The 27089-nt window shown below is 40.1% G+C and overlaps 1 protein-coding gene and 1 long non-coding RNA gene across 2 annotated transcripts; one reads left to right on the top strand and one right to left on the bottom strand.

Moving 5' to 3' along the window:
• Positions 1 to 12442: 12442 nt before the first annotated feature.
• On the bottom strand, positions 12443 to 15000 carry LOC133537483 (uncharacterized). The gene is made up of 3 exons (XM_061878535.1): positions 14968 to 15000; positions 14816 to 14886; positions 12443 to 14751 (listed from the first exon to the last, which is right to left on the bottom strand). Exons 1-3 carry the CDS (start codon positions 14978 to 14980, stop codon positions 14365 to 14367), a joined length of 471 nt encoding a protein of 156 aa, XP_061734519.1. The 5' UTR covers positions 14981 to 15000; the 3' UTR covers positions 12443 to 14364.
• On the top strand, positions 14187 to 15933 carry LOC133537484 (uncharacterized). Its single transcript, XR_009802704.1, has 2 exons — positions 14187 to 14889; positions 14974 to 15933. It is a non-coding gene; the product is annotated as an uncharacterized LOC133537484 (long non-coding RNA).
• The last annotated feature ends 11156 nt before the right edge of the window (positions 15934 to 27089 follow it).

Raw genomic sequence — 27089 nt, 5'->3', positions numbered from 1 at the left:
GAGCAATAAAGGAGAAGCAATTGATCACAAAATGAGACAGATATGAGAAGCTCAAAATGTTCTCAAGATACGAGATTAAGCAACAGATGAGCAAGCACATTTTTGCTGTGGCCACGCTCCCTCCACCCCAGTGGACGATGGTGTGGAACAGCGCAGAGACCACCACAGTGTCTATGTTTCTTTTAGTTGTTATTCATAGCTGGATGTAGAAGTGTCTGCTTGTATCCGCTGCTTTAATGTCTTTCATGTCCTTTGTCTTCTTTGATGTTTAACTCTTACACACATGTGAGAGGGATGTGTACTATGGCTATGAGTTGTTGTTGTTTTTCCCCTTGGCCTCAGTCTGGACCCCTTCTCCAGGGCCCAGGTTTAGACCATTTTTTTTTTAGTATATTTTATTTTATATTAATCTTCTATTTTTTTCACCCATTCCCAACCTCATTATACTTTACAGAGCAGGGAGTCCTCGATTACATGTATGTATGGAACACAATCTTATTGTCACAAGACCCAGGGTAGACTAGGGGTTGAGTCTGCTGACTTTGAATGAAAAGTACCGAGTTCAAACCTCACTCTGGTTGATAGTATTTTTTTTTTTACCTCATCATACTTTACTAAGGCCGGGAGTCGTCGATTACATTTGTGTATGGACTAAAATCCTACCTTTACAAGACTGAAAGTAGCCCAGTGGTTAAGACTGTTGCATGAGAACAAACTGTACAGAGTCCAAACCCCACTCCGGTCAGCAGTATTTTTTCCACCTCATCTTACTCCACTGAGTCAGGGGTCGTAGATAACATTTGTGTATGGAAATAAATCCTCTCTTCACAGGACCAGGGATAGCTCAGTGTTTAAGACTGCTGACTCTGAATGACAGGTACTGGGTTCGAATCCCACTCATGTTGACAAAATTTAGTTTAAGCTTGTCATACTTTACTGAGCCAGGAGTCCTCGATTACATTTGTCTTTAGAACATAATCTCCTCTTCACGAGACCAAGGATAGACCAGGTGTTAAGACATCTGACTCGGAATGAAAAGTACTGGGTTCAAGTCCCACTTAGGTTGACTGCATTTTGTTCTACCTCATCAAACTTTACTGGGCCATCAGTCCTCGATTACATTTGTGTATGAAAAAAAAAATATCTCATCAAGACCCAGGATAGCGCAGTGGTTAAGACCGCTGACCCTGAATGACAGGTACTGGGTTCGAATCCCACTCATGTTGACAAAATTTTGTTTAAGCTTGTCATACTTTACTGAGCCAGGAGTCCTCGATTACATTTGTGTATAGAACACAATCTTCTCTTCAAGAGACCCAGGATAGACCAGGGGTTAAGACATCTGACTCGGAATGAGAAGTACTGGGTTCAAGTCCCACTCAGGTTGACTGTATTTTGTTCTACCTCATCAAACTTTACTGGGCCACAGTCCTCGATTACATTTGTGTATGAAAATAAATTGTCTCATCAAGACCCAGGATAACCCAGTGGTTAAGACTGCTGACTCTGAATGACAGGTACTGGGTTCGAATCCCACTCATGTTGACAAAATATTGTTTAAGCTTGTCATACTTTACTGAGCCAGGAGTCCTCGATTACATTTGTGTATAGAACACAATCTTGTCTTCACAAGACCCAGGATAGACCAGGGGTTAAGACATCTGACTCGGAATGAAAGGTACTGGGTTCAAATCCCACTCAGGTTGACTGTATTTTGTTCTACCTCATCAAACTTTACTGGGCCATCAGTCCTCGATTACATTTGTATATGAAAATAAATTGTCTCATCAAGACCCAGGATAGCCCAGTGGTTAAGACTGCTGACTCTGAATGACAGGTACTGGGTTCGAATCCCACTTATGTTGACAAAATTTAGTTTAAGCTTGTCATACTTTACTGAGCCAGGAGTCCTCGATTACATTTGTGTATAGAACACAATCTTCTCTTCACAAGACCCAGGATAGACCAGGGGTTAAGACATCTGACTCGGAATGAAAAGTACTGGGTTCAAGTCCCACTCAGGTTGACTGTATTTTGTTCTACCTCATCAAACTTTACTGGGCCATCAGTCCTCGATTACATTTGTGTATGAAAAAAAATTGTCTCATCAAGACCCAGGATAGCCCAGTGGTTGAGACTGCTGACTCTGGTTGAAGAGTGTGGGGTTCGACTCCTGCCTGGGTCGATGTGTAATTTAAAAGATCAGCTGGAGGCTGCAAGTTGACAAATATTGTAACTGTGTCATTTCTCCCATGTAATGTTAAAATAATAATTTTATTTACTTTTTTTTTTATCCAATTACAATTAACCTATTTTATTTTATTTGTACCCAGGAGAGCTCATTGGTCAACGCTCTTTATTTATCCTATTCCCACCCACCTCAGGAGTTACACTCACTCGCACACACTCCTACACACACACACACACACACACTCACAGGTAACCCCTGAGGTGTCATCATTGACTATTTGACATTTTATTTTGGATTATTATTAGCTTTAGTGTTGACTTAATTTTTCAACTATATGTTAGTCAAAGAAGTAGCACATAACATTAGTCTGCGTGGGGGAGAAGAAGCAGCCCACAATGTATGTCGTCTTGACGCCATACTGCCAAATTACTGACTCCATGTATGGGATTTGAACTCACTACTCCTGTATTAGGAGCCCACAGTGTTGACCATTGAGCTATCCTGGGTCCCAACAAAGTTTGGTTTTCGCTCATATACAAATGTTATCAGTGAACTATGATCAAGGCAAAACAAAAAACTAACGCCTCCTAACAATGGATTTGAACCCAGTAGTTCTGCATGAGAGGCAGCAGTGTTAACCATTGAGCTACCCTGGGTCCCAACAAAGTTTGGTTTTCGCTCATATACAAATGTTCTCAGTGAACTATGATCAGGCAAAACAAAGAACAAGAACTTCCCGGATGTGGATTTGAACCCAGTAGTACTGCGTGTGAGGCAGCAGTGTTAACCATTGAGCTATCACAGGTCCCACTAAGTATTGTTTTTCACTCATATACAAATGCAATCAGTGAACTATGATCAAGGCAAAACAAAAAACTAGCTCTTCCTACAAATGGATTTGAACCCAGTAGTTCTGCATGAGAGGCAGCAGTCTTAACCATTGAGCTATCCTGAGTCTTGTTGGAAGTGTAGTCTGGCTCCTTCATAAATGGAATCGTGACATCTGTCCCAGTAAACTACGATTGAGGTGGAGCTCAATTTTGAACTGAAGTTACATATCAAACCAATTGGGATTCAAACCCAGTACCCCCATATTTGAAGCTCACAGTGTTGACCATTGAGGTATCCTGGGTTCCATCAAGACATGATTTTCACTAATATACAAATGCAATCATTTAACAATGATAGAGATGAAACAAAAAACAAGATCTTGTGGATTTGAACCCAGTAGTACCGTGTGAGAGGCAGCAGCCTTAACCATTGAGCATTTTGGGTTATGTTGCTACATGATCTGGATCAATATACCAATGTTACATACCTGTTGTTGAGTAGTTGGTGTGTGCCATGTCTCTCAGGTGTGACATACCTGTTGTTGGTGTGTGCCATGTCTCTCAGGTGTGACATACCTGTTGTTGGTTTGTGCCATGTCTCTCAGGTGTGACATACCTGTTGTTGGTGTGTGCCATGTCTCTCAGGTGTGAAATACCTGTTGTTGGTGTGTGCCATGTCTCTCAGGTGTGAAATACCTGTTGTTGGTGTGTGCCATGTCTCTCAGGTGTGACATACCTGTTGTTGGTGTGTGCCATGTCTCTCAGGTGTGACATACCTGTTGTTGTCATACCTGCCAGCTTGTCTGCAGCAATAAACAAGTCATCAATTGAGTCCACAACATGTTTGATGTTTATTCCTCTCATGTTGAAGTAGTTCCCATCTGCAGTTCGCCCACTGCACTCTATCGCCACCATGTGGTCATACCTGCAACAACTTCATAGTTCTTTGAAACTATCGCCACCATGTGGTCATACCTGCAACAACTTCATAGTTCTTTGAAACTATCGCCACCATGTGGTCATACCTGCAACAACTTCATAGTTCTTTGAAACTATCGCCACCATGTGGTCATACCTGCAACAACTTCATTGTTCTTTGAAACTATCGCCACCATGTGGTCATACGTGCAACAACTTCATAGTTCTTTGAAACTATCGCCACCATGTGGTCATACCTGCAACAACTTCATAGTTCTTTGAAACTATCGCCACCATGTGGTCATACCTGCAACAACTTCATAGTTCTTTGAAACTATCGCCACCATGTGGTCATACCTGCAACAACTTCATAGTTCTTTGAAACTATCGCCACCATGTGGTCATACCTGCAACAACTTCATTGTTCTTTGAAACTATCGCCACCATGTGGTCATACCTGCATCAATTTCATAGTTCTTTGAAACTATCGCCACCATGTGGTCATACCTGCAACAACTTCATTGTTCTTTGAAACTATCGCCACCATGTGGTCATACGTGCAACAACTTCATAGTTCTTTGAAACTATCGCCACCATGTGGTCATACCTGCAACAACTTCATAGTTCTTTGAAACTATCGCCACCATGTGGTCATACCTGCAACAACTTCATAGTTCTTTGAAACTATCGCCACCATGTGGTCATACCTGCAACAACTTCATAGTTCTTTGAAACTATCGCCACCATGTGGTCATACCTGCAACAACTTCATAGTTCTTTGAAACTATCGCCACCATGTGGTCATACCTGCAACAACTTCATTGTTCTTTGAAACTATCGCCACCATGTGGTCATACGTGCAACAACTTCATAGTTCTTTGAAACTATCGCCACCATGTGGTCATACCTGCAACAACTTCATAGTTCTTTGAAACTATCGCCACCATGTGGTCATACCTGCAACAACTTCATAGTTCTTTGAAACTATCGCCACCATGTGGTCATACCTGCAACAACTTCATAGTTCTTTGAACCTAAAATCTATTGAGATATATATCGTATATATGGAGCGGAAAACACAACCCAAAATTCAAAGTTTCTTCATGCGACGTAGCCGGCCTACTTCACCACAGTCTGTAGTCTATTGCCCCCCCACCCCCAGGCAAAGATGAGATGGAGATGTGATGGTGACGACTAACACATTTTCTGGGGGGGAAATCACTGCATAGATAACATTTGTGTATGGAAAGAAATCTATTCTTTACAAGACCAAGGATAGCTCAGTGGTTAAGACTGCGGACTCTGAATGAGAGGTACTGGTTTCGAATGCCAATCTAGTTGACATCATTTTGTTCAAACTCATCATACTTTACTGAGCCAGGAGTCCTCAATTACATTTGTGTATGGAACACAATCATAGCTTCACAAGACCCAGGACAGTCCAGTGGTTAAGACTTCTCACTTGGAATTAAGCGCACTGGGTTCAAATCCAGCTCCAATTGATTTTTTTTTTTTTTTTCCCCCAAGATGGCGCTGCTGTAGTGGCTGCTGTTGGCAGGAGCTCCGTGCTCTTGTGTCATCATTTTGTGTTTCCCTCTTGTTTTCATGTCTTATTATATTTTTTTGCCTTTTGGTCCGGGACCCTTTGGGACTGTGTGACAAGGGGTGGCACTTTCGTGACCTCTGTGGTGCTTTTTGTGGACTTCTGGATCTTCCTCCCGGGAGCCTTTTGACCATGGAGACCAGCTGCTGGGTGTCTGCCACACCGGAGTCGCTTTGGAGGGACTGGAGGAGATGCGGATGAAGGGACAGGTCTGCGGAGCAAGCTCTGAGCGCTGGGACGGAGAGGCTTGGCGGTGTCTTGGCTGGGTGAGCAGGTGTCGTACACCTCAGTCTCCTTGGACGTATCCTCGCTCATCCATGCGGACTGGACACTGGCCGAGAGTTGGTTGGCGGCTTAGAGTGGAGTCAGTTCTCTTGGTTGCTTTGTTGGGTCTGCTCCTGTTTCTGGCCACGCTCCCTCCACCCCAGTGGACGATGGCGTGGAACAGCGCAGAGACCACCACAGTGTCTATGTTTCTTTTAGTTGTTATTCATAGCTGGATGTAGAAGTGTCTGCTTGTATCCGCTGCTTTAATGTCTTTCATGTCCTTTGTCTTCTTTGATGTTTACCTCTTACACACATGTGAGAGGGATGTGTACTATGGCTATGAGTTGTTGTTGTTTTTTCCCTTGGTCTCAGTCTGGACCCCTTCTCCAGGGCCCAGGTTTAGACCATTTTTATTTTAGTATATTTTATTTTATTTTATTTTAATCTTCTATTTTTTTCACCCATTCCCAACCTCATTATACTTTACAGAGCCAGGAGTCCTCGATTACATTTATGTATGGAACACAATCTTATTGTCACAAGACCCAGGGTAGACTAGGGGTTGAGTCTGCTGACTTTGAATGAAAAGTGCTGAGTTCAAACCTCACTCTGGTTGATAGTATTTTTTTTTTACCTCATCATACTTTACGAAGGCCGGGAGTCATCGATTACATTTGTGTATGGACTAAAATCCTACCTTTACAAGACTGAAAGTAGCCCAGTGGTTAAGACTGTTGCATGAGAACAAACTGTACACAGTTCAAACCCCACTCCGGTCAGCAGTATTTTTTCCACCTCATCTTACTCCAGTGAGTCAGGGGTCGTAGATAACATTTGTGTATGGAAAGAAATCCATTCTTCACAGGACCAGGGATAGCTCGGTGGTTAAGACTGCTGACTCTGAATGACAGGTACTGGGTTCGAATCCCACTCATGTTGACAAAATTTAGTTTAAGCTTGTCATACTTTACTGAGCCAGGAGTCCTCGATTACATTTGTGTATAGAACACAATCTTCACTTCACAAGACCCAGGATAGACCAGGGGTTAAGACATGTGACTCGGAATGAAAAGTACTGGGTTCAAGTCACACTCAGGTTCACTGTATTTTGTTCTCCTCATCAAACTTTACTGGGCCATCAGTCCTCGATTACATTTGTGTATGAAAAAAAAAAAATCTCATCAAGACCCAGAATAGCCCAGTGGTTAAGACTGCTGACTCTGAATGACAGGTACTGGGTTCGAATCCCACTCATGTTGACAAAATTTTGTTTAAGCTTGTCATACTTTACTGAGCCAGGAGTCCTCGATTACATTTGTGTATAGAACACAATCTTCGCTTCACAAGACCCAGGATAGACCAGGGGTTAAGACATCTGACTTGGAATGAAAAGTCCTGGGTTCAAATCTCACTCAGGTTGTGTGTCTTTTGTTCTACCTCATCAAACTTTACTGGGCCACAGTCCTCGATTACATTTGTGTATGAAAAAAAATTGTGTCATCAAGACCCAGGATAGCCCAGTGGTTAAGACTGTTGACTCAGGTTGAAGAGTGTGGGGTTCGACTCCTGCTTGGGTCCGTGTGTAATTTAAAAGATCAGCTGGAGGCTGCAAGTTGACAAATATTGTAACTGTGTCATTTCTCCCATGTAATGTTAAAATAATAATTTAATTTACTTTTTTTTTATCCAATTACAATTAACCTATTTTATTTTATTTGTACCCAGGAGAGCTCATTGGTCAACGCTCTTTATTTATCCTATTCCCACCCACCTCAGGAGTTACACTCACTCGCACACACACACACACACACACACACACACGCACTCATTCTCACACACACACACACAGGTAACCCCTGAGGTGTCATCATTGACTATTTGACATTTTATTTTGGATTATTATTAGCTTTAGTGTTGACTTAATTTTTCAACTATATGTTAGTCAAAGAAGTAGCACATAACATTAGTCTGTGTGGGGGAGAAGAAGCAGCCCACAATGTATGTCGTCTTGACGCCATACTGCCAAATTACTGACTCCATGTATGGGATTTGAACTCACTACTCCTGTATTAGGAGCCCACAGTGTTGACCATTGAGCTATCCTGGGTCCCAACAAAATTTGGTTTTCGCTCATATACAAATGTTCTCAGTGAACTATGATCAAGGCAAAACAAAGAACAAGAACTTCCCGGATGTGGATTTGAACCCAGTAGTACTGCGTGTGAGGCAGCAGTGTTAACCATTGAGCTATCCTGAGTCTTGTTGGAAGTGTAGTCTGGCTCCATCATTAATGGAATCGTGACATCTGTCCCAGTAAACTACGATTGAGGTGGAGCTCAATTTTGAACTGAAGTTACATATCAAACCAATTGGGATTCAAACCCAGTACCCCCATATTTGAAGATCACAGTGTTGACCATTGAGGTATCCTGGGTTCCATCAAGACAGGATTTTCACTAATATACAAATGCAATCATTTAACAATGATAGAGATGAAACAAAAAACAAGATCTTGTGGATTTGAACCCAGTAGTACCGTGTGAGAGGCAGCAGCCTTAACCATTGGGCTATTTGGGTTATGTTGCTACATGATCTGGATCAATATACCAATGTTACATACCTGTTGTTGAGTAGTTGGTGTGTGCCATGTCTCTCAGGTGTGACATACCTGTTGTTGGTGTGTGCCATGTCTCTCAGGTGTGACATACCTGTTGTTGGTGTGTGCCATGTCTCTCAGGTGTGACATACCTGTTGTTGGTGTGTGCCATGTTTCTCAGGTGTGACATACCTGTTGTTGGTGTGTGCCATGTCTCTCAGGTGTGACATACCTGTTGTTGGTGTGTGCCATGTCTCTCAGGTGTGACATACCTGTTGTTGGTGTGTGCCATGTCTCTCAGGTGTGACATACCTGTTGTTGGTGTACCAAAAAGTTCTATCTTGGTTTCATCTGACCACATGACATTCTCCCAATCCTCTGCTGTATCATCCATGTATCCATTTTGTTATAAACTCAACTCGTCGTATTTGGAGAATACTAAGTTGCATCCCAAGAACACCATACCTACTGTGAAGCATGGGGGTGGAAACATCATGCTTTGGGGCTGTTTTTCTGCTAAGGGGACAGGACGATTGATCCGTGTTAAGGAAAGAATGAATGGGGCCATGTATCGTGAGATTTGGAGCCAAAACCTCCTTCCATCAGTGAGAGCTTTGAATGGTTGACCAAATACTTATTTTCTACCGTAATTTACAAATAAATTATTTAAAATTCCTACAATGTGAATTCCTGGATTTTTTTTCCACATTCCGTCTCTCACAGTTGAAGTGTACCTATGATGAAAATGACAGACCTCTGTCATCATTTGAAGTGGGAGAACTTGCTGACTAAATACTTTTTTGCCCCACTGTATGTATACATTTTACAGGACTCTCATCGTCTGCCTCAGAGACCCAAGTAGTTTTTAGTGTATTATGCAAATGAGCCATGTTAGTCATTGTAGGAGCCAGATCATGTGTGTATGTCACGTGGTGTTTGTGGATGTGTACACAAGGAACAGAAGCATGTGTCACGTGACATAGGTGGCCGTCACCATAAAGAAGGTTTTTTTACCTGTACTCAAGAGGGAGAGAGGAAAGAGTAGAGCTCGGTAGCCATCATTTCTGCTCGGTTGGTAGAGTGGCCGTGCCAGCAACCTGAGGGTTCCAGGTTCGATCCCCGCTTCTGCCAACCTAGTCACTGCTGTTGTGTCCTCGGGCAAGACACTTTACCCACCTGCTCCCAGTGCCACCCACACTGGTTTCAAAATGTAACTTAGATATCGGGCTACACAATGTAAAGCGCTTCGAGTCACAAGAGAAAAGCGCTATATAAATATAATTAACTTCACATTAAATCAAATAATTTACTGTATTGTGAATTGTGATTGAAAAGTATGCCAAGAATAAACGTGTGGAATGTTTATTAAAAATATGTATCATGGAATAAAAACAGTATTTTCCAATAGATGTCCTTTACTTGACATTCTGTCTTGTCAGTCTCCCGCTACGTGTCTTGAAGCCTGCAACAAAAAGTACGTTTACCACACTTACAGTATAATCTACAAAAGGTTTATGTGTATCAAAACACATGCAAACTTGTTAGCACACGCAAAGCTGATCTAAATATTTGTCGATTAATGAGCAAAATAAGGAGTGCAATCCATCCCATCCATCCATTTTCTATCGCTTATTCCCTCCATTTAACATATTTGTCTTAATGATGTATGCAGAATATATGTTGATTATCAGAATGCCCACAATACTGGGAGGAGAAAATGCAAATACAAATCACTCAACATGAACAGTGAGATTTATCAATGCTGAAAGTGTCCTGCAGGCAGTATCGTGCCTCTTAAAAAGTCTGAAATCTGCGTGCAAACTGGCATAGTTGCACACAGGGCTGTGAGAAAGGAGGCCATCACGCTGCAAAGACAACTGACATAGTTGCACACAGGGCTGTGAGAAAGGAGGCCATCACGCTGCAAAGACAACTGACATAGTTGCACACAGGGCTGTGAGAAAGGAGGCCATCACGCTGCAAAGACAACTGACATAGTTGCACACAGGGCTGTGAGAAAGGAGGCCATCACGCTGCAAAGACAACTGACATAGTTACACACAGGGCTGTGAGAAAGGAGGCCATCACGCTGCAAAGACAACTGACATAGTTGCACACAGGGCTGTGAGAAAGGAGGCCATCACGCTGCAAAGACAACTGACATAGTTGCACACAGGGCTGTGAGAAAGGAGGCCATCACGCTGCAAAGACAACTGACATAGTTGCACACAGGGCTGTGAGAAAGGAGGCCATCACGCTGCAAAGACAACTGACATAGTTGCACACAGGGCTGTGAGAAAGGAGGCCATCACGCTGCAAAGACAACTGGCATAGTTGCACACAGGGCTGTGAGAAAGGAGGCCATCACGCTGCAAAGACAACTGACATAGTTGCACACAGGGCTGTGAGAAAGGAGGCCATCACGCTGCAAAGACAACTGACATAGTTGCACACAGGGCTGTGAGAAAGGAGGCCATCACGCTGCAAAGACAACTGACATAGTTGCACACAGGGCTGTGAGAAAGGAGGCCATCACGCTGCAAAGACAACTGACATAGTTGCACACAGGGCTGTGAGAAAGGAGGCCATCACGCTGCAAAGACAACTGACATAGTTGCACACAGGGCTGTGAGAAAGGAGGCCATCACGCTGCAAAGACAACTGACATAGTTGCACACAGGGCTGTGAGAAAGGAGGCCATCACGCTGCAAAGACAACTGACATAGTTGCACACAGGGCTGTGAGAAAGGAGGCCATCACGCTGCAAAGACAACTGACATAGTTGCACACAGGGCTGTGAGAAAGGAGGCCATCACGCTGCAAAGACAACTGACATAGTTGCACACAGGGCTGTGAGAAAGGAGGCCATCACGCTGCAAAGACAACTGAACAGAGAAGCCTTTGTTCTACGTGTGCATGTCATATTTGGACTGTTAGAAATAAAAAGAAGAAGATATATATTCAGCAATATCATTTTATAGCTGCTGGACAACTTAAAGGGCCGATTAAACCAAAGTCTATTAATTTATGTTGTTTTTTAATGGTATTCCTTTTTTGATTTAGAAAATATGCACCGTATTTTTCGGACTATAAGTAGCAGTTTTTTTTTCATAGTTTGGCCGGGGGTGCGACTTATATTCAGGAGCGACTTATGTGTGAAATTATTAACACATTACCGTAAAATATCAATATTATTTATCTCATTGACGTAAGAGACTAGACGTATAAGATTTCATGGGATTTATGGATTAGGAGTGAGAGATAGTTTGTTAAAGGTATATCATGTTCTATATGTTCTAGTTATTTGAATGACTCTTACCATAATATGTTAGCTTAACATAGCAGTTGCTTATTTATGCCTCATATAACCTACACTTATTCAGCCTGTTCTTCACTATTCTTGATTTATTTTAAATTGCCTTTCAAATGTCTATTTTCGGTGTTGGCTTTTATCAAATAAATTTCCCCCCAAAAATGCGACTTATACTCCAGTGCGACTTGTATGTTTTTTTTCCTTCTTTATTATGCCTTTTCGGCAGGTGCGACTTATACTCCGAAAAATATGGTATTGAAAAAATATATAAACGCAACACTTTTGTTTTTGCTCCCATTTATCATGAATTGAACTTAAAGATCTGAAACTTTTACTATACAGAAAATATATATTCCTCTCAAAAATTACTTACTGGGTGACATGTCCGGTGAGTATGCTGGTCATGCAAGAACTGGGATGTTTTTAGCTTCCAGATCCTTGCAACATGAGTTAGTAAATGTTATTTATAAAGGTGATGGCCTCGGGTGATTAGTACAACAATGGGGCTCAGGGTCTCGTGACGGTATCTCTGCGCATGGAAAATGCCATCAATAAAATGCACGTGGTTTCGCTGTCAATAATAACATACCAAAACCTCTGTATTGTGCCAGACGCCATTGAGTGTGAGCATTTGCCCACTCAAGTTGGTTAAGAAGACAAACTGCAGTTAGGTCGAGACCCCGATGAGGACCACGAGCATGCAGATGAGCTTTCTTGAGACAGATTGATTGATTGATACTTTTATTAGTAGATTGCACAGTTCAGTACATATTCCGTACAATTGACCACTAATTGGTAACACCCCAATATGTTTTTCAACTTGTTTAAGTCGGGGTCCACGTTAATCAATTCATGGTAGTTTCTTACAGTTTGTGCAGAAATGCTATGGTTAAGCAAACCAATTGTTGTAGCAGCTGTCCGGGTGGCAGGTCTCAGCCAATCAATATGGTCTGCGGCTGTGAGGCCAGTTGGATGTATTGCCAAATTCTCTGAAACACCTTTGGAGGCGGCTTATACTAAACGGCCTGGGCTACTGGGTGTGAAGTTGGAGAAGATGCAGGTGGAGGCCCCCTTGGTGTCCTGGGTTGTAGATTACCTGACTGACAGACCACAGTATATGCCACTGCAGGACTGTGTGTCTGACAGGCTGGTCAGCAACACCGGGGCCCCGGAGGCTACAGTACTCTTCCCCCTTCCTCTACACCATTTACACCACCCATTTCCACTATCAGTCAGAGTCCTGCCACCTTCAGAAGTTTTCTGATGACTCTGCGATAGTGGGGTGTATTGAGGAAGGTGATGACGAGGAATACAGGACACTGGTGGAGGACTTTGTCACATGGTGTGGAAAGAACCACCTCCAGCTCAATGTTACGGAGACCAAGGAGCTGGTTGTGGACCTGGGAAGGAGGAGGAGTACTCTGGCGACCCCTCTTTCCATCAAGGGGGTGGATGTGGACATGGTAGAGGATTATAAATACCTCGGAGTACACATGGACAACAAGCTGAATGGGTCAAAACACGCTGAGGCCCTCTACAAGAAGGGACAGAGCCGAATCTATATTTCCTTTGGAGGCTAGGATCCTTCAACGTCTGTACAAAGATGTTGAAGATGTTCTACGAGTCGCTGGTGGCAGGCGCCCTCTTGTACGCCGTGGCCTGCTGGGGCAGTGGGCTGAGAGTGAGGGACACATACAGACTGGACAAGTTGGTAGAGAAGGCCAGTAACAAGATGGGAGTGGAGCTGGACTCTCTGGCGGTGGTGTCAGAGAGAAGTCTAGCAAAACTCCTAGCCATTATGGACAACACCTCCCACCCACTACACTCGGACCTTGCAGAGAGAATGAGCACATTCAGTGGAAGGCTCAGACTCCCAAAATGCAACACGGAACGACACAGGAGGTCCTTCACACCGACAGCCATCAGACTGTATAATGCATATGTTCCTTGACTGCACTTAAATGTAGAATATATTTATATTATTCATATATATTATATTATTTATTATTATCATTGTTTATTGTGAGCGAACTGTGGTGCTGAATTTCCCCCAGGGATCAATAAAGTACTTTCTATTCTATTCTATTCTTATGGCGGAGAAATAAACATTTAATTGACGGGCAACAGCTCTGGTGGACATTGCTGCAGTCAGCATGCCTACTGCACGCTCCCTCAAAACGTGCGACATCTGAAGCATTGTGTTGTGTGATAAAACTGCACATTTCACAGTGGCCTTTTATTTTGGACAGCTCAAGGCACACCTGTCAGGTGGGATGGATTATCTTGGCAAAGAAAAAATGCTCACTAACAAATGTATACAGATTTGTGAACAATATTTGAGAGGAACAGGTATTTTGTGTTTATAGTCAAAGTTTTCGATCTTTGAGTTCATTTAAATTGGGAACAAGAACAAAAGCGTTGCGTTTTTTTTTTTTGTATTTAGTATAACTCCTAAAAAAAATGTCTTGCAATATGCAGTTTGATCATTCCTGCTGCAAATAGTATACATACTGTGATTCTATATTGCAGAAAAGGTGTTAGATGATCGATATGTGCTATAATCTAATATAAGCCCCCCTCCAGTGTGGAGAGCATAATAACATGAATGTAGAGGGAAAGAAGTGTTTCCAAGGGCACATAATGCTTCTAGTACACAAAAATAGGGTGATCTGTGCCACTTTTGCTGCTATCAATTGCACAAAGTAGATCACATACAACACGTCCACCAACAGTACATGCAATTTTATAGTTTGCGCACACAGATAAGTGTGTGGGAATTGGATCCTCAAAGATCAGGCTCTTAATATTTTCAGAAAATGGGAGTATTATTAGAATCAGACCTGCAGCTGGCTCTGTATTGTTCTTTTTCCTCCTGCCTGACGTGGATTTCGGTTCTTGCTGAGGTGTGTTTGCTGATCTTCTTCTGGGTGTGGCTTCTTCTTGAGGTCCATTTTCTTCTTCCTTTGCTGCTTTTGTGGGCTTTTTGGCTGCTTTTTTCTTCACTGTGCTGTCAGAGTTGTGTTTCCTGGACACCTGAAGTACAGCCACAATGGGGTTAGATTTCTATGTGCTGGTGGTGATTACCTACTGAATATACCTTTTTCTTGCGGGGGTAATCATGGTCTGCATCTGTATCTTTTCTCTTTTTGGCCTTTGGAGACTTTGATTCTGGTGTGTGAGAAAAGATAAAGACACACTAAGCTTTCTCTTATGTGTAATGGTATCTCAACTATTTTTTCTGGCGTTTACCTTTAGGAGCCATAGGACCTGGATCGCCCTGAAATGACACCATTTTCTATTAGTCAATACATGCTACAAATATAGTTGTTACGTATGAAAATGTGTTTGCATACTTTGAACTACATAGTCCTGCCATTGTGGTCGCGTACAGACTTCATTCCATCCACATAGTAACACTGCAACCAGGCCTCAAAACCTGAGTAGTCTTTCTTCTCTGGATCGTAACCTTTCCCACCTCCATAAACAAAAAGTCTAAATAAGAGGAGCACCTTTGTGTCGTTGTCTTCCCCCCACCCCGATCAACCTTGAAACATGGATTCTTACCTAAGTTCACCACCTCCAGCGGTACTGTGTGGCAAAGTCTGAGCAGGTCTGTATTCTCCTCTTCCATTTTGTCCTTTTTGGCTCCCTTAACATTTTTGGGCAAAATAAACTGTTAATAATCGAGGTAAAATACTTGTTTGTACTTATTTGACCTTTTTGCTATGGATCTCCTTTTTTACAGCTTTCTTGTCTTCACACGCATCCTCTGACTCGAGGCCTTCCAGCACAGTCCGGGCAGGCACAAAGGGTGGAATGTTCAACCTGGAAGACACACATGGGCATCTTTTCAAAAACAGAAGGTATTTTGTGTGGAAACAGTGCTACACTTTTATAGTAAACACATTTCCAAGTGAAATTAGGAATTGCTTGTTTATTCATCCAAGATGATTAGAATCTGGGGAATACAAAAACATTCTTCACTCTCCTTTTCAGATCACGGTGACCTGAGTATGTATCTTCATTCAATGGTCATTTCTTTTACAGCAGGCTCTTTGGTGAAGTGTAATATTATTGCTAGGAGTCTTGCAAAAGTACTTCACACAGTGGGCACGGCTGTAACAAAATAACACTGCAATGTACTGTCAACATGTACAAAACCCCAAACCAGTGAAGTAGCACGTTGTGTAAATGGTAAATAAAAACAGAATACAATGATTTGTAAATCCTTTTTAACTTATATTCAATTGAATGGACTGCAAAGACAAGATATTTGATGTTGGATCTGAGAAACTTTTTTTTTTGCAAATATTAGCTCATTTTGGAATTTGATGCCTGCAACATGCTTAAAAAAAGCTGGCACGAGTGTCAAAAAAGACCGAAAAAGTTGAGGAATGCTCATCAAACACTTGTTTCCCATAGCAAAGCAAAATTGAAGATGAGATCTCATGTATGTCTTATATATATCTCCTAGACATAAAAGAGCACTAATGGAGACCAAAGTAGTTTTCTCCTTCTTCTCAAATGTATCTCCTGAGAAATAAGGCTCACAGTGAGCACTATGAGAGATCTCATAGTTGTCTAATAGTTATCTCTTTTCCCCATTTCAACTAAGACCAAAATGAGAGATGAATGAGCTGGTCTCCAATATGTCTCAATTATGACTCAGTGAGAGAAACACCTGGTTTTGTTTCTCACTACTCACTGTTTGAGTTCTCAGATGTCTCTTTTCTATTTCGGCAAAAAGACAATTGATGAGTATACGTTTCAATATGTCTCAATGATGTCTCAGTGAGAGATATACTTGGTTTTGTCTCTCACTGCTCACTATTTGAGTTGTTAGATATACCCGTTTTCTAAAAAAATGCATTTTAATGGGCTCAATTTAGTTATACCTCAATCATATTCCAGTTGATCTCATGCCAACATTGGGAGAAAATAATGAATTCAGACAATATGGATATATGGTCTGTAATCTAAATGGTTTATTTAAATAAAGTTGGACTTAATTTGTTGATTTCTTATCCACACGTCATGTACAGTAACTCGGTGACTACAATTGTGAGATTTAAAACTGAACCCAAACAATACTGATATGATCACAAGACACTTTGTAAGAGCTTTTAACATTTGTGAACTTTCTAGAGCAGTGGTTCTCAAACTCTTTTAACAAAGTACCACTTCAGAAGATATTTGGCTCTCCAACCACCATCATAAGGACTAATATTAAAATGCAGTAGCATAGTAGGCCTATGTATTCATTAAAAAAGACAGTGGCTTTATTAAACAAGTAAATGTAATATATTTGCCACTGAAATATTACACACAATGCAAAAACATCATCAACAATGATACTCCATATACAGTACATATTTACAGAATCCACGGCAACATCACATCAGTGTGTATTTTCAGAGCATTTATAACAATGATTAAAGATTTGATTTGTGGCTTCTTAGGCCAGTTCAGTTCTTCATTATTTCAAACTTTTCAAGTGTGTTGGGGAAATGAACTGCAATCACTATGCCAGGCATAGATGTGAAGTCAAGGAAAACAACTTTACCCAATATGTCATCCAAGAATACTACTGTACTGCAGAGGTTTCCAATAGGGGAATAACATGACTGCATGTCTCATATGTTACACTATCTTGCAGCAAAGAAAAACCTGCATGTTTATATTCACCAACGAGGGCCCATTTGGCACATGAATGTGCTGTGGTAAACAAGAAATCAATCTGTACATACTTTAAAAAAAGGATTAGAACCTTTCTTCTGACACACTGGTCCCACAAAGCAGGCATTTTATTTGTTTACTTTCTATTGGCCCAAAACAATTCTTGGAGGATTTATGTAATATAGTAGGCGATGATGCAGAGTGGGATAAAAAAAAGTTTTGGAACTTCTGCACACTGTTTAAGCAGTCTGTGTTCAGACTATCGGGATAAAGCAACTTGAACATTTTGAGCATATGGCTTAGGGCCTTACCTGTGACTTTAGGACAGTTTACATAACCCATGCTGATCAGAAGGCACTCTGCCATGGTTTCTGATGCATTGTCATGTATTGGTTTGTCTGTTGTGTCCTTGAAATTGGACTCTTCTGCACACTCCTCACTCAAACCATCTTCAAATCCTTCATTAAACGTATGTCCGTCATTGTACATCCAATCCCCTATATCAGGGAGAGCTTCCTCAAATGATTGAAATGGATCATACTCAGCATCGACATGTCATTCAGTTGTTAGGCCATCAGGAGGATGTATGAGGGCTGATCTGGAAAATGGTTTTCCATTCTCTTCGATGGTCAGAAGTAGAAATATTTTCATGTGCTGAAATTAAAATAGAATACAAATCACTAAAGGTTTTTTGATAACATTTTGTCACAAGGCAAAACGTATAACATCTCAGCATATCGCTGACATTCTTACACTCAAAAGTTTGTCACATTTGAGCAGGATTTGCTTTGTGACAAAATTCACAGCAAAACATTATTCAGCCACAGAAGACGGTGGGTGTACCTGGCAGGTGGGGAGAGGCTTGATGTTCCAGAGTGGTACATCCTGCACGGTCACCTGAAGGTTGGATGTGTTCCATTTGAAGAGCAGTGTTTTGGGCTCCTTCAGGGGGCACCGCCTCATGCAGTGTTACCCTGCTGCTACCCCCTGACACAAAGAAGAGGAACCAAAAAACTCTAAAGATTCAAATCATTGAAAAAAAAAACAGACAAAAACATGCAAAACAAGAAGGAAGTTGACATAAATTGAACACATTATACAAATCCAGCTAATGGAATGCATTTCCTTTTTCCCCACATCTTGAGCGCATTGTAGTTCATGTTTACGTATCTTCTGCGTTTGTGGTAACACATCATCCACAGTGTTAAATGTAACTCATCACAATACAACACACACTATAAAAAGAAAGTTGTGGATGCTAATGCCAATCATTAGTAAATACACAACAGCAAACCAAACCTATGAGAAAGGATTTTGACGAGGGATGCAACATTATTCTAAATATAACCTTATTTTGATTTCAAAATTGTCACAATAACGCCGTGATGTGTGACGCTATCAAACGAGAACACCAGTCGCTGTGTTTTTTTCTGACAATATTAAGTGGGCTCATCTGAGAAGTAAACTGGTTCTCCCATGAAAACCCGCCGTGTGGGAAAACAACGTTCAAACGGGACATTATAGAAGGGCGAAAAAGTGGAAGTGTGCAGGAGTGATGGGAACGTTTGTGCTTCGGTTAGCCGAGGAATTGTTGCTGTGAAATATTTCTGTGCCTATAACTGTCGTGTTAGTTGAACCTTAAACAAAGTCTGCATACTGCAAGGTAAAGCATGCCACGTTCATCCAGACCATTTCCAAATCGACTCAGAGCCCTTGCAGCTCACCAGAGGAAATGTGGACATGCACAAAATAAGACATTTGCTGACACTACACACCACAATGTCTACAATAAGTTAGGGAATAGGAGTAATATATTAGAATGAGTTATATGTTAGAACCGTTATTTGGAAAATATCGTTCATGTGAAACCAAGATGTCAGCAAGGGAAAATATGCATTTGTGAGGTATTTACATGATTAAAAGTCAAATTATTAGTTAACTCTTAAGAATCAGTATTCTACAAACTAATACAATTTGGACTGCAAAGGGCAGCTTCTTAGGAAGTTCAAAGTTTAAAAACACTCAACTAAACAGCAGTGATGTAACAATATCAAAATGTCATATCACCGTTACTGTGACCAAAATGATCACTGTTTGCATTATAATGGCAGTATTGTTGAATGTGCTAAAAAGGTCATCAAACCCACAATAATACCAAGTTGTATTGAAAAAAAAACATACCGGACACACAGTATAGTTTCTTGGCAAAAGAAACATTATTGTTCTACATTAGTTACACTGGATGTTTACTGTTTATGTCAGTTTAAAGACACTTATTTGAAAATGTTGGTTTTTGTGTGTTACTTGAAATTCTGCACCATTCCTTTGCACCTAAAATACCTGTTTTTAATGATAAATATGATTACAACATATGAAAATGATGTTTGTGTTCAATTACAGTAAGTGTGTTTATCCTAAACATTCCTCCCACGTCATTTAACACACTTTGACATTTTTGTAACAATATCTTACCCTGGCTTTAACACTATGACGATATCATACCGTGAAATGTTGATATTGTTACATCCTTAGTCATGACCTGATGTTACCTACCAGCTTTAACTTGGAGGTGAAAGGTTCCAAAAACATGAATTACACATGCTGAGATAACTCCTATTTGAAGTTTCATTCTTCATATGTGCTAATGTAATCAGGGTCAAAGAAAGCAATATTTTCATGTTTGTTCCTGACAAACTGTGGACAGCTTTTTATCTGTAAATCTCAATCAGAACTAATTGACTTCAAGAAAGAACAGGCATATACATATAACTTACTTGGACATTGCTGGTCATTCTCCACATTCACATAGGTGCATGCTGCAGGACGGGATGACTGCAGGAAGAAAAAGAAAGTATCACATATTATATCTGCTGCCAGTTTAATGCACCACCACTATACCAGTCTACTCAGCAACTTTACAGTCCTTCTTGATCTTTTATTTGATTCCACTTCTTTACCAGTTCTTCTTCATCGTTTTCCAGCTTTTCCTTTTGTCATTTCGACACTCCAATACTATATAAATCAATCAATCAATCAATGTTTATTTATATAGCCCCAAATCACAAATGTCTCAAAGGACTGTACAAATCATTACGACTACAACATCCTCGGAAGAACCCACAAAAGGGCAAGGAAAACTCACACCCAGTGGGCAGGGAGAATTCACATCCAGTGGGACGCTAGTGACAATGCTGACTATGAGAAACCTTGGAGAGGACCTCAGATGTGGGCAACCCCCCCCCCTCTAGGGGACCGAAAGCAATGGATGTGGAGCGGGTCTAACATGATACTGTGAAAGTTCAATCCATAGTGGCTCCAACACAGCCGCGAGAGTTCAGTTCAAGCGGATCCAAGACAGCAGCGAGAGTCCCGTCCACAGGAAACCATCTCAAGCGGAGGCGGAAACCATCTCAAGCGGAGGCGGATCAGCAGCCTAGAGATGTCCCCAACCAATACAGGCGAGCGGTCCATCCTGGGTCCCGACGAGCGGTTCATCCTGGGTCTCGACTCTGGACAGCCAGTACTTCATCCATGGTCATCGGACCGGACCCCCTCCACAAGGGAGGGGGGGACATAGGAGAAAGAAAAGAAGCGGCAGATCAACTGGTCTAAAAAGGAGGTCTATTTAAAGGCTAGAGTATACAGATGAGTTTTAAGGTGAGACTTAAATGCTTCTACTGAGGTGGCATCTCCAACTGTTACCGGAAGGGCATTCCAGAGTACTGGAGCCCGAACGGAAAACGCTCTATAGCCCGCAGACTTTTTTTGGGCTCTAGGAATCACTAATAAGCCGGAGTCTTTTGAACGCAGATTTCTTGCCGGGACATATGGTACAATACAATCGGCAAGATAGGATGGAGCTAGACCGTGTAGTATTTTATACGTAAGTAGTAAAACCTTAAAGTCACATCTTAAGTGCACAGGAAGCCAGTGCAGGTGAGCCAGTATAGGTATATATGTATGTATATATGTATATAAAGGTATATACAGTATAGGTATATATGTATGTATATATGTATATAAAGGTATATACAGTATAGGTATATATGTATGTATATATGTATATAAAGGTATATACAGTATATATGTATGTATATATGTATATAAAGGTATATACAGTATATATGTATGTATATACGTATATAAAGGTATATACAGTATATATGTATGTATATATGTATATAAAGGTATATACAGTATATATGTATGTATATATGTATATAAAGGTATATACAGTATATATGTATGTATATATGTATATAAAGGTATATACAGTATATATGTATGTATATATGTATATAAAGGTATATACAGTATATATGTATGTATATATGTATATAAAGGTATATACAGTATATATGTATGTATATATGTATATAAAGGTATATACAGTATATATGTATGTATATATGTATATAAAGGTATATACAGTATATATGTATGTATATATGTATATAAAGGTATATACAGTATATATGTATGTATATATGTATATAAAGGTATATACAGTATAGGCGTAATGTGATCAAACTTTCTTGTTCTTGTCAAAAGTCTAGCAGCCGCATTTTGTACCAACTGTAATCTTTTAATGCTAGACATGGGGAGACCCCAAAATAATACGTTACAGTAATCGAGACGAGACGTAACAAACGCATGGATAATGATCTGGGCGTCTTTAGTGGACAAAATGGAGCGAATTTTAGCGATATTACGGAGATGAAAGAAGGCCGTTTTAGTAACGCTTTTAATGTGTGCCTCAAAGGAGAGAGTTGGGTGGAAGATAAATACAGACAAAGGTTGCTGGAATATAGGTGGAACTTCTTGTAAATGTAAAACTCTATATTATGTGTTCAGTAATGTATATTGTTCCACTTCAAATGTTCTCTGAACATTTATTTCTCTCATTGTTATTTCACTTCTTGTTATTATACTTACCTCGGTGGAGGTAACTATCACAACTTCTAGCAAGGTGCTTGCGGCATTTATAGCTCTATTTCCGTAACTGCGTGACGTTCCAGTAGTTTAAAACAAATAACTGGTGTGTGTTAAAGTCATATAAATACCAAAAGAGAAACAATAAATGGTATTACTTACTTTCAGTTGTTATTCCTTCGATGCTGAATATTATTTCTTCCCATCGAAATCATTACATCCGCCCACTTAATGCGCATGCGTGTTTTTCAGGAAAAGCCAATCTGATTGGACAGATTCATGGAGTGCCGTGCCAAATCTCGCGATCTCAGGATTTACATCAAGTTCATTTTCTCCTTATATGTCCATCTGAAAATAGCCCTTTTTGGCTAGGACATCATTTTCAAATGATTTGAAAATGTATGCTTTCTATCAGACGGCGGCGGACATGACGCGTTATTTGCCATCAGTTAACGTCAGAAGAAGAAGAAGCGGGGAAACAGTAGGTGGCGTAACATTTGAAGGTTGTCAGTGCGCCTACCTTCAACTAAAACAAGGAAGAAGAAGAAAGCCAACACTTAGTTGTTTTTTTTAAAGGTTTATTTATAAATGTCAACAATTACAAACAGTAAGACAAACAACAATATACAACATTATAAAACATTATGAAAACAGTACAAAACAGCGCCAGGGGGTTGTAAGTTCAAAATAATAAAAAAAAAGAATAAAAACATATATATATAAATAATAAACAAAATGCAAAGCCGTAGGCTTATTCAGATTCATCAAACAACTTCAATGTGGAACACAGCATCATCGTTTTCACAGCTTTTTTGTTGTTAGAGGTAGAGAGCGTTTTAATGTAAAGTTCCAGATCTTTTTTAAAGGCACAAAAGATAGGACGGGTATTAAGAAACTTACATTTATGAATATAAAACTTAGCCAATAAAATAATGAGCTTGCAAAGGTAGAATTCCTTTTCAATTTTTTGTTCATACAGTGTAAAACCAAAAATCACATCTTTAAAGTAAAGCACAAATTTGTCATAAATATTGTCCAGGATGAAGCGACAGATGCCTGCCATAGTGATGGAGTGTTTTCACAAGTATAAAACAAGTGGTTAACAGTCTCTGGGTGCATGTTACAAAAGGTGCAGGTGACATCAATGTCCTTTTTGTATCTAACCATCACAGTCTTTACAGGGTAATAGCGATGGATGATTTTAAATGATATCTCTTTGACTTTGTTGCTAAGTAAATACCTGTTAGGAAGGGACCACGTTTTGGTCCAACAGATGTCATTTACAACATTATTCCATAAGGAAATGACATAGGAGACGGACACACAATCATTTTGGGATAAGCTGCGGATTTTTCAGTTTTTTTTTTGATCAAAGCAAAGTTTCCCCACGGGAGTGTCAAGTGGATCATTCACAATGTTTACAGCAGAAAGAGGAGGTGTGTAAGCCATGTACAACATAATAACACCTGTTGGAATGTACAACATAATAACACCTGTTGGAATGTACAACATAATAACACCTGTTGGAATGCACAACATAATAACACCTGTTGGAATGCACAACATAATAAAACCTGTTGGAATGTACAACATAATAACACCTGTTGGAATGCACAACATAATAATACCTGTTGGAATGTACAACATAATAACACCTGTTGGAATGTACAACATAATAACACCTGTTGGAATGTACAACATAATAACACCTGTTAGAATGTACAACATAATAACACCTGTTGGAATGTACAACATAATAACACCTGTTGGAATGCACAACATAATAACACCTGTTGGAATGTACAACATAATAACACCTGTTGGAATGTACAACATAATAACACCTGTTGGAATGTACAACATAATAACACCTGTTGGAATGTACAACATAATAACACCTGTTGGAATGCACAACATAATAACACCTGTTGGAATGTACAACATAATAACACCTGTTGGAATGTACAACATAATAACACCTGTTGGAATGTACAACATAATAACACCTGTTGGAATGTACAACATAATAACACCTGTTGGAATGTACAACATAATAACACCTGTTGGTCAGCTTGGTCAGCTGTGCTGATTGATTTAGTTTCAGTTAAGGTATCCATAAACTTAAGTTGAAAAACTTATTGGGGTGTTACCATTTAGTGGTCAATTGTACAGAATATGTACTGAACTGTGCAATCTACTAATAAAAGTTTCAATCAATCAATCAATAGTGCGTAATCAGAGCGCATGTGTAAAAAAAAAAAAAAATTCCCAGTCCACAACTATCCTCATTCACAACACGTTCTCTTAGATTTCCATGTTATGATACATGTTCACATTATTTATTGACTGTATCTAAAAAGTATTTAAAAAAATATGGTATTATTTAAATGAAGATATGAAATAATCCTAAATGAAATTCAATGACTTGGTTTATATTATTGTATATACTAGGTCATAAAATCAGTGTCAGTTGAGTTGGTCCATAGATTTCCTGTAGGGAATTTTAATGTCCAGCAGATGTCAGTATTTAGTGACACAGGATCAATACAGTTTATAAATGTGTCAAAAGGCTGTGCAACGCCTCATCAACCCATCACTAACAATCACACAGGTCAGGTAATGTCAAGACTTTAATCCACGCTGGACATAGGTAGTCTTCTTTACTGTCAAAGACTTTTTGACAAATCAATCAAACAGAGCCCCCAGTCAAATGACAAATTCAGTATTACTTTTCAACAGACATTTATTTAATCTTGTTGTTTGTGGTCTGGACATTTGACACAGGAATTTAACTTTTCCACACACCATCCTGAATCACGGTTTCAATCGTAGTCCATGTTAACTACCAAACCGTAACTTAAAAGGGTTGGTTGAACAAGTATAAGGACTAGCAGGTCATTGCTAATGTTGCTAATAGGCACAGTACTCATGGACTAAGTTTTGGGGAAATTCCTATTGAAATCAATGGGACATCCTTCAAAGTTCCATTTATTCCATCTGATTCCAACTGTTCCAACTTCAAAATTTTCAGACTCTTCAGGAATCGTGTGCTTGATTTCAACAATGCTAAAATAATTTCAGGATTTCGGTTCATCATCAGCATTGGAGCAATCACACGCAATTCCTGAAGGAATTGCCTCATCTAGTTTTTAATGTTTAATAAAAAACTAAATAACGACAAAAAAAGATACAACAATACAACATTTCGAAGTTTTAACCTATTCAAACCATTCTACCTTCGACTCATTGCACCATTCTGGAAATTGAAACTTCCCCTTTTCCTTGTCAAAAAAAGTTGAGGATTTTCCAGAATTCCTGCTTTTCCGAAGCCCGATTTCCACCCTTTTTCTGGCGACTACACCTTCCACATTTTTCAACGCGTTTTAACTTTTCCACCGTCGAAGCTTTCTTCTGCATAGGAAGTTGAAGAATTCTCTGTTTTCCCCGAAATTCCGTATTACCATTTGTCATTTCAACATGTTATTACTTCAACAATTCTCCACCGATTGAAAAATTGTCCAAGACATCAATAAATTTAGATTAGATACTACTTTATTTATTCTTTCAGGAGAGTAAATGCCTTGGCAGAAGACACCTCCTGCCAAAGATGCCTATACCGCAGGATTTTTAATTGTTCAAATGATCATCAAATGTTGCCGTTGACATCAGTGATGCTGTTTGGAACAGAAATGATATATTTAGTAAGTAGAAAGAAAACACAAGGAGCCCGGGCAACAGCAGCGAAGGTCTGCCCGGCCGCAGACTGGCTGCGTAGTCCTTATAGCTGTTCTACCAACCTTTTTAAGTAACGGTTGGGTAGTTAACATGGGTGCCAATTGCCTCGTACCTTAGTAGCTGTTTAGCCAACCCTTTTAAGTTACGGTTTTAAGAAGTACCAAGTGTTGAAACCGTGGGTCAGAATGGTGTGTGTAAAAGCAAAATCCCTGTGTCAGTCTCCCAGCATTGGAGCGTTCGTATACAATTCCTTCAGGAATGGCCTCATTTACTGTTAAATGTTTAATTAAAAAGGAAAATAACTATAAATAGAGATACAACAATACAATGGTTCCACATTTTTTAACCTATTACACCATTTTGGAAAGTCCAGGATTTTCCAAAATTCTTGCTTCTACAAAGTCTTCTTTGCAGCGACTACTCCTTTCACAGTTTTCAACATGTTAGAACTTTCAGAGTCCAAGGGTTTTGCTATTAATAGAGCATTGACGGTCTACTTCACTGTTTGGGCAGCATATCAAAATCACAGGTCGGTGGTAAAACCAATATCGAATTTCACATTTTAATAGAGCATTTGTCAAAAAGTTTGCTTTCACAATTTTACTATCAGGGAGACTGACACGGGCATTAAGCTTTTCCACACACCATCCTGACTCACGGTTTCAACGTTTGGTACTTGTTAAAACTGTAACTTAAAATGGTTTGCTGAACAGCTATCAAGGTTCGATGCAATAGGCGCCCATGTTAACTACCCAACCGTAACTTAAAAAGGTTGGTTGAGCAGGTATAACGACTATGCGGCCAGATTCCCTGGTGACTGGGCATTTCATTGCTACTGTTGCCCAGAGGGCACAGTATGCATGGGCTGCCTGTGCAATATTTCAATTCCTGGTTATTCTGAATGATAATTAGTGGGAGACCCGACAACACTGATGCATCGACATCTGCGTCGAGCTCAATGAACCAAACACTGTGTCGGTGTGCAGTAACAGCTAATCCTTTCGAATGCTCAGTTGATAAAGTGGAAA

The sequence above is a fragment of the Nerophis ophidion genome, linkage group LG18 (genome assembly GCF_033978795.1).
Source record: "Nerophis ophidion isolate RoL-2023_Sa linkage group LG18, RoL_Noph_v1.0, whole genome shotgun sequence".
NCBI lineage: Eukaryota > Metazoa > Chordata > Actinopteri > Syngnathiformes > Syngnathidae > Nerophis > Nerophis ophidion.
The sequence above is the reverse complement of the archived record's forward strand: the minus strand, read 5'-3'. Positions and strand labels throughout refer to the sequence as shown.

Excerpts from the sequence above, each read along its gene's own strand:
- LOC133537483 (XM_061878535.1), bottom strand. Across the intron at positions 14,752-14,815 it reads ATTACCCCCGCAAGAAAAAG|GTGTCCAGGAAACACAACTC; the intron begins GTATATTCAGTA and ends GCTGTACTTCAG.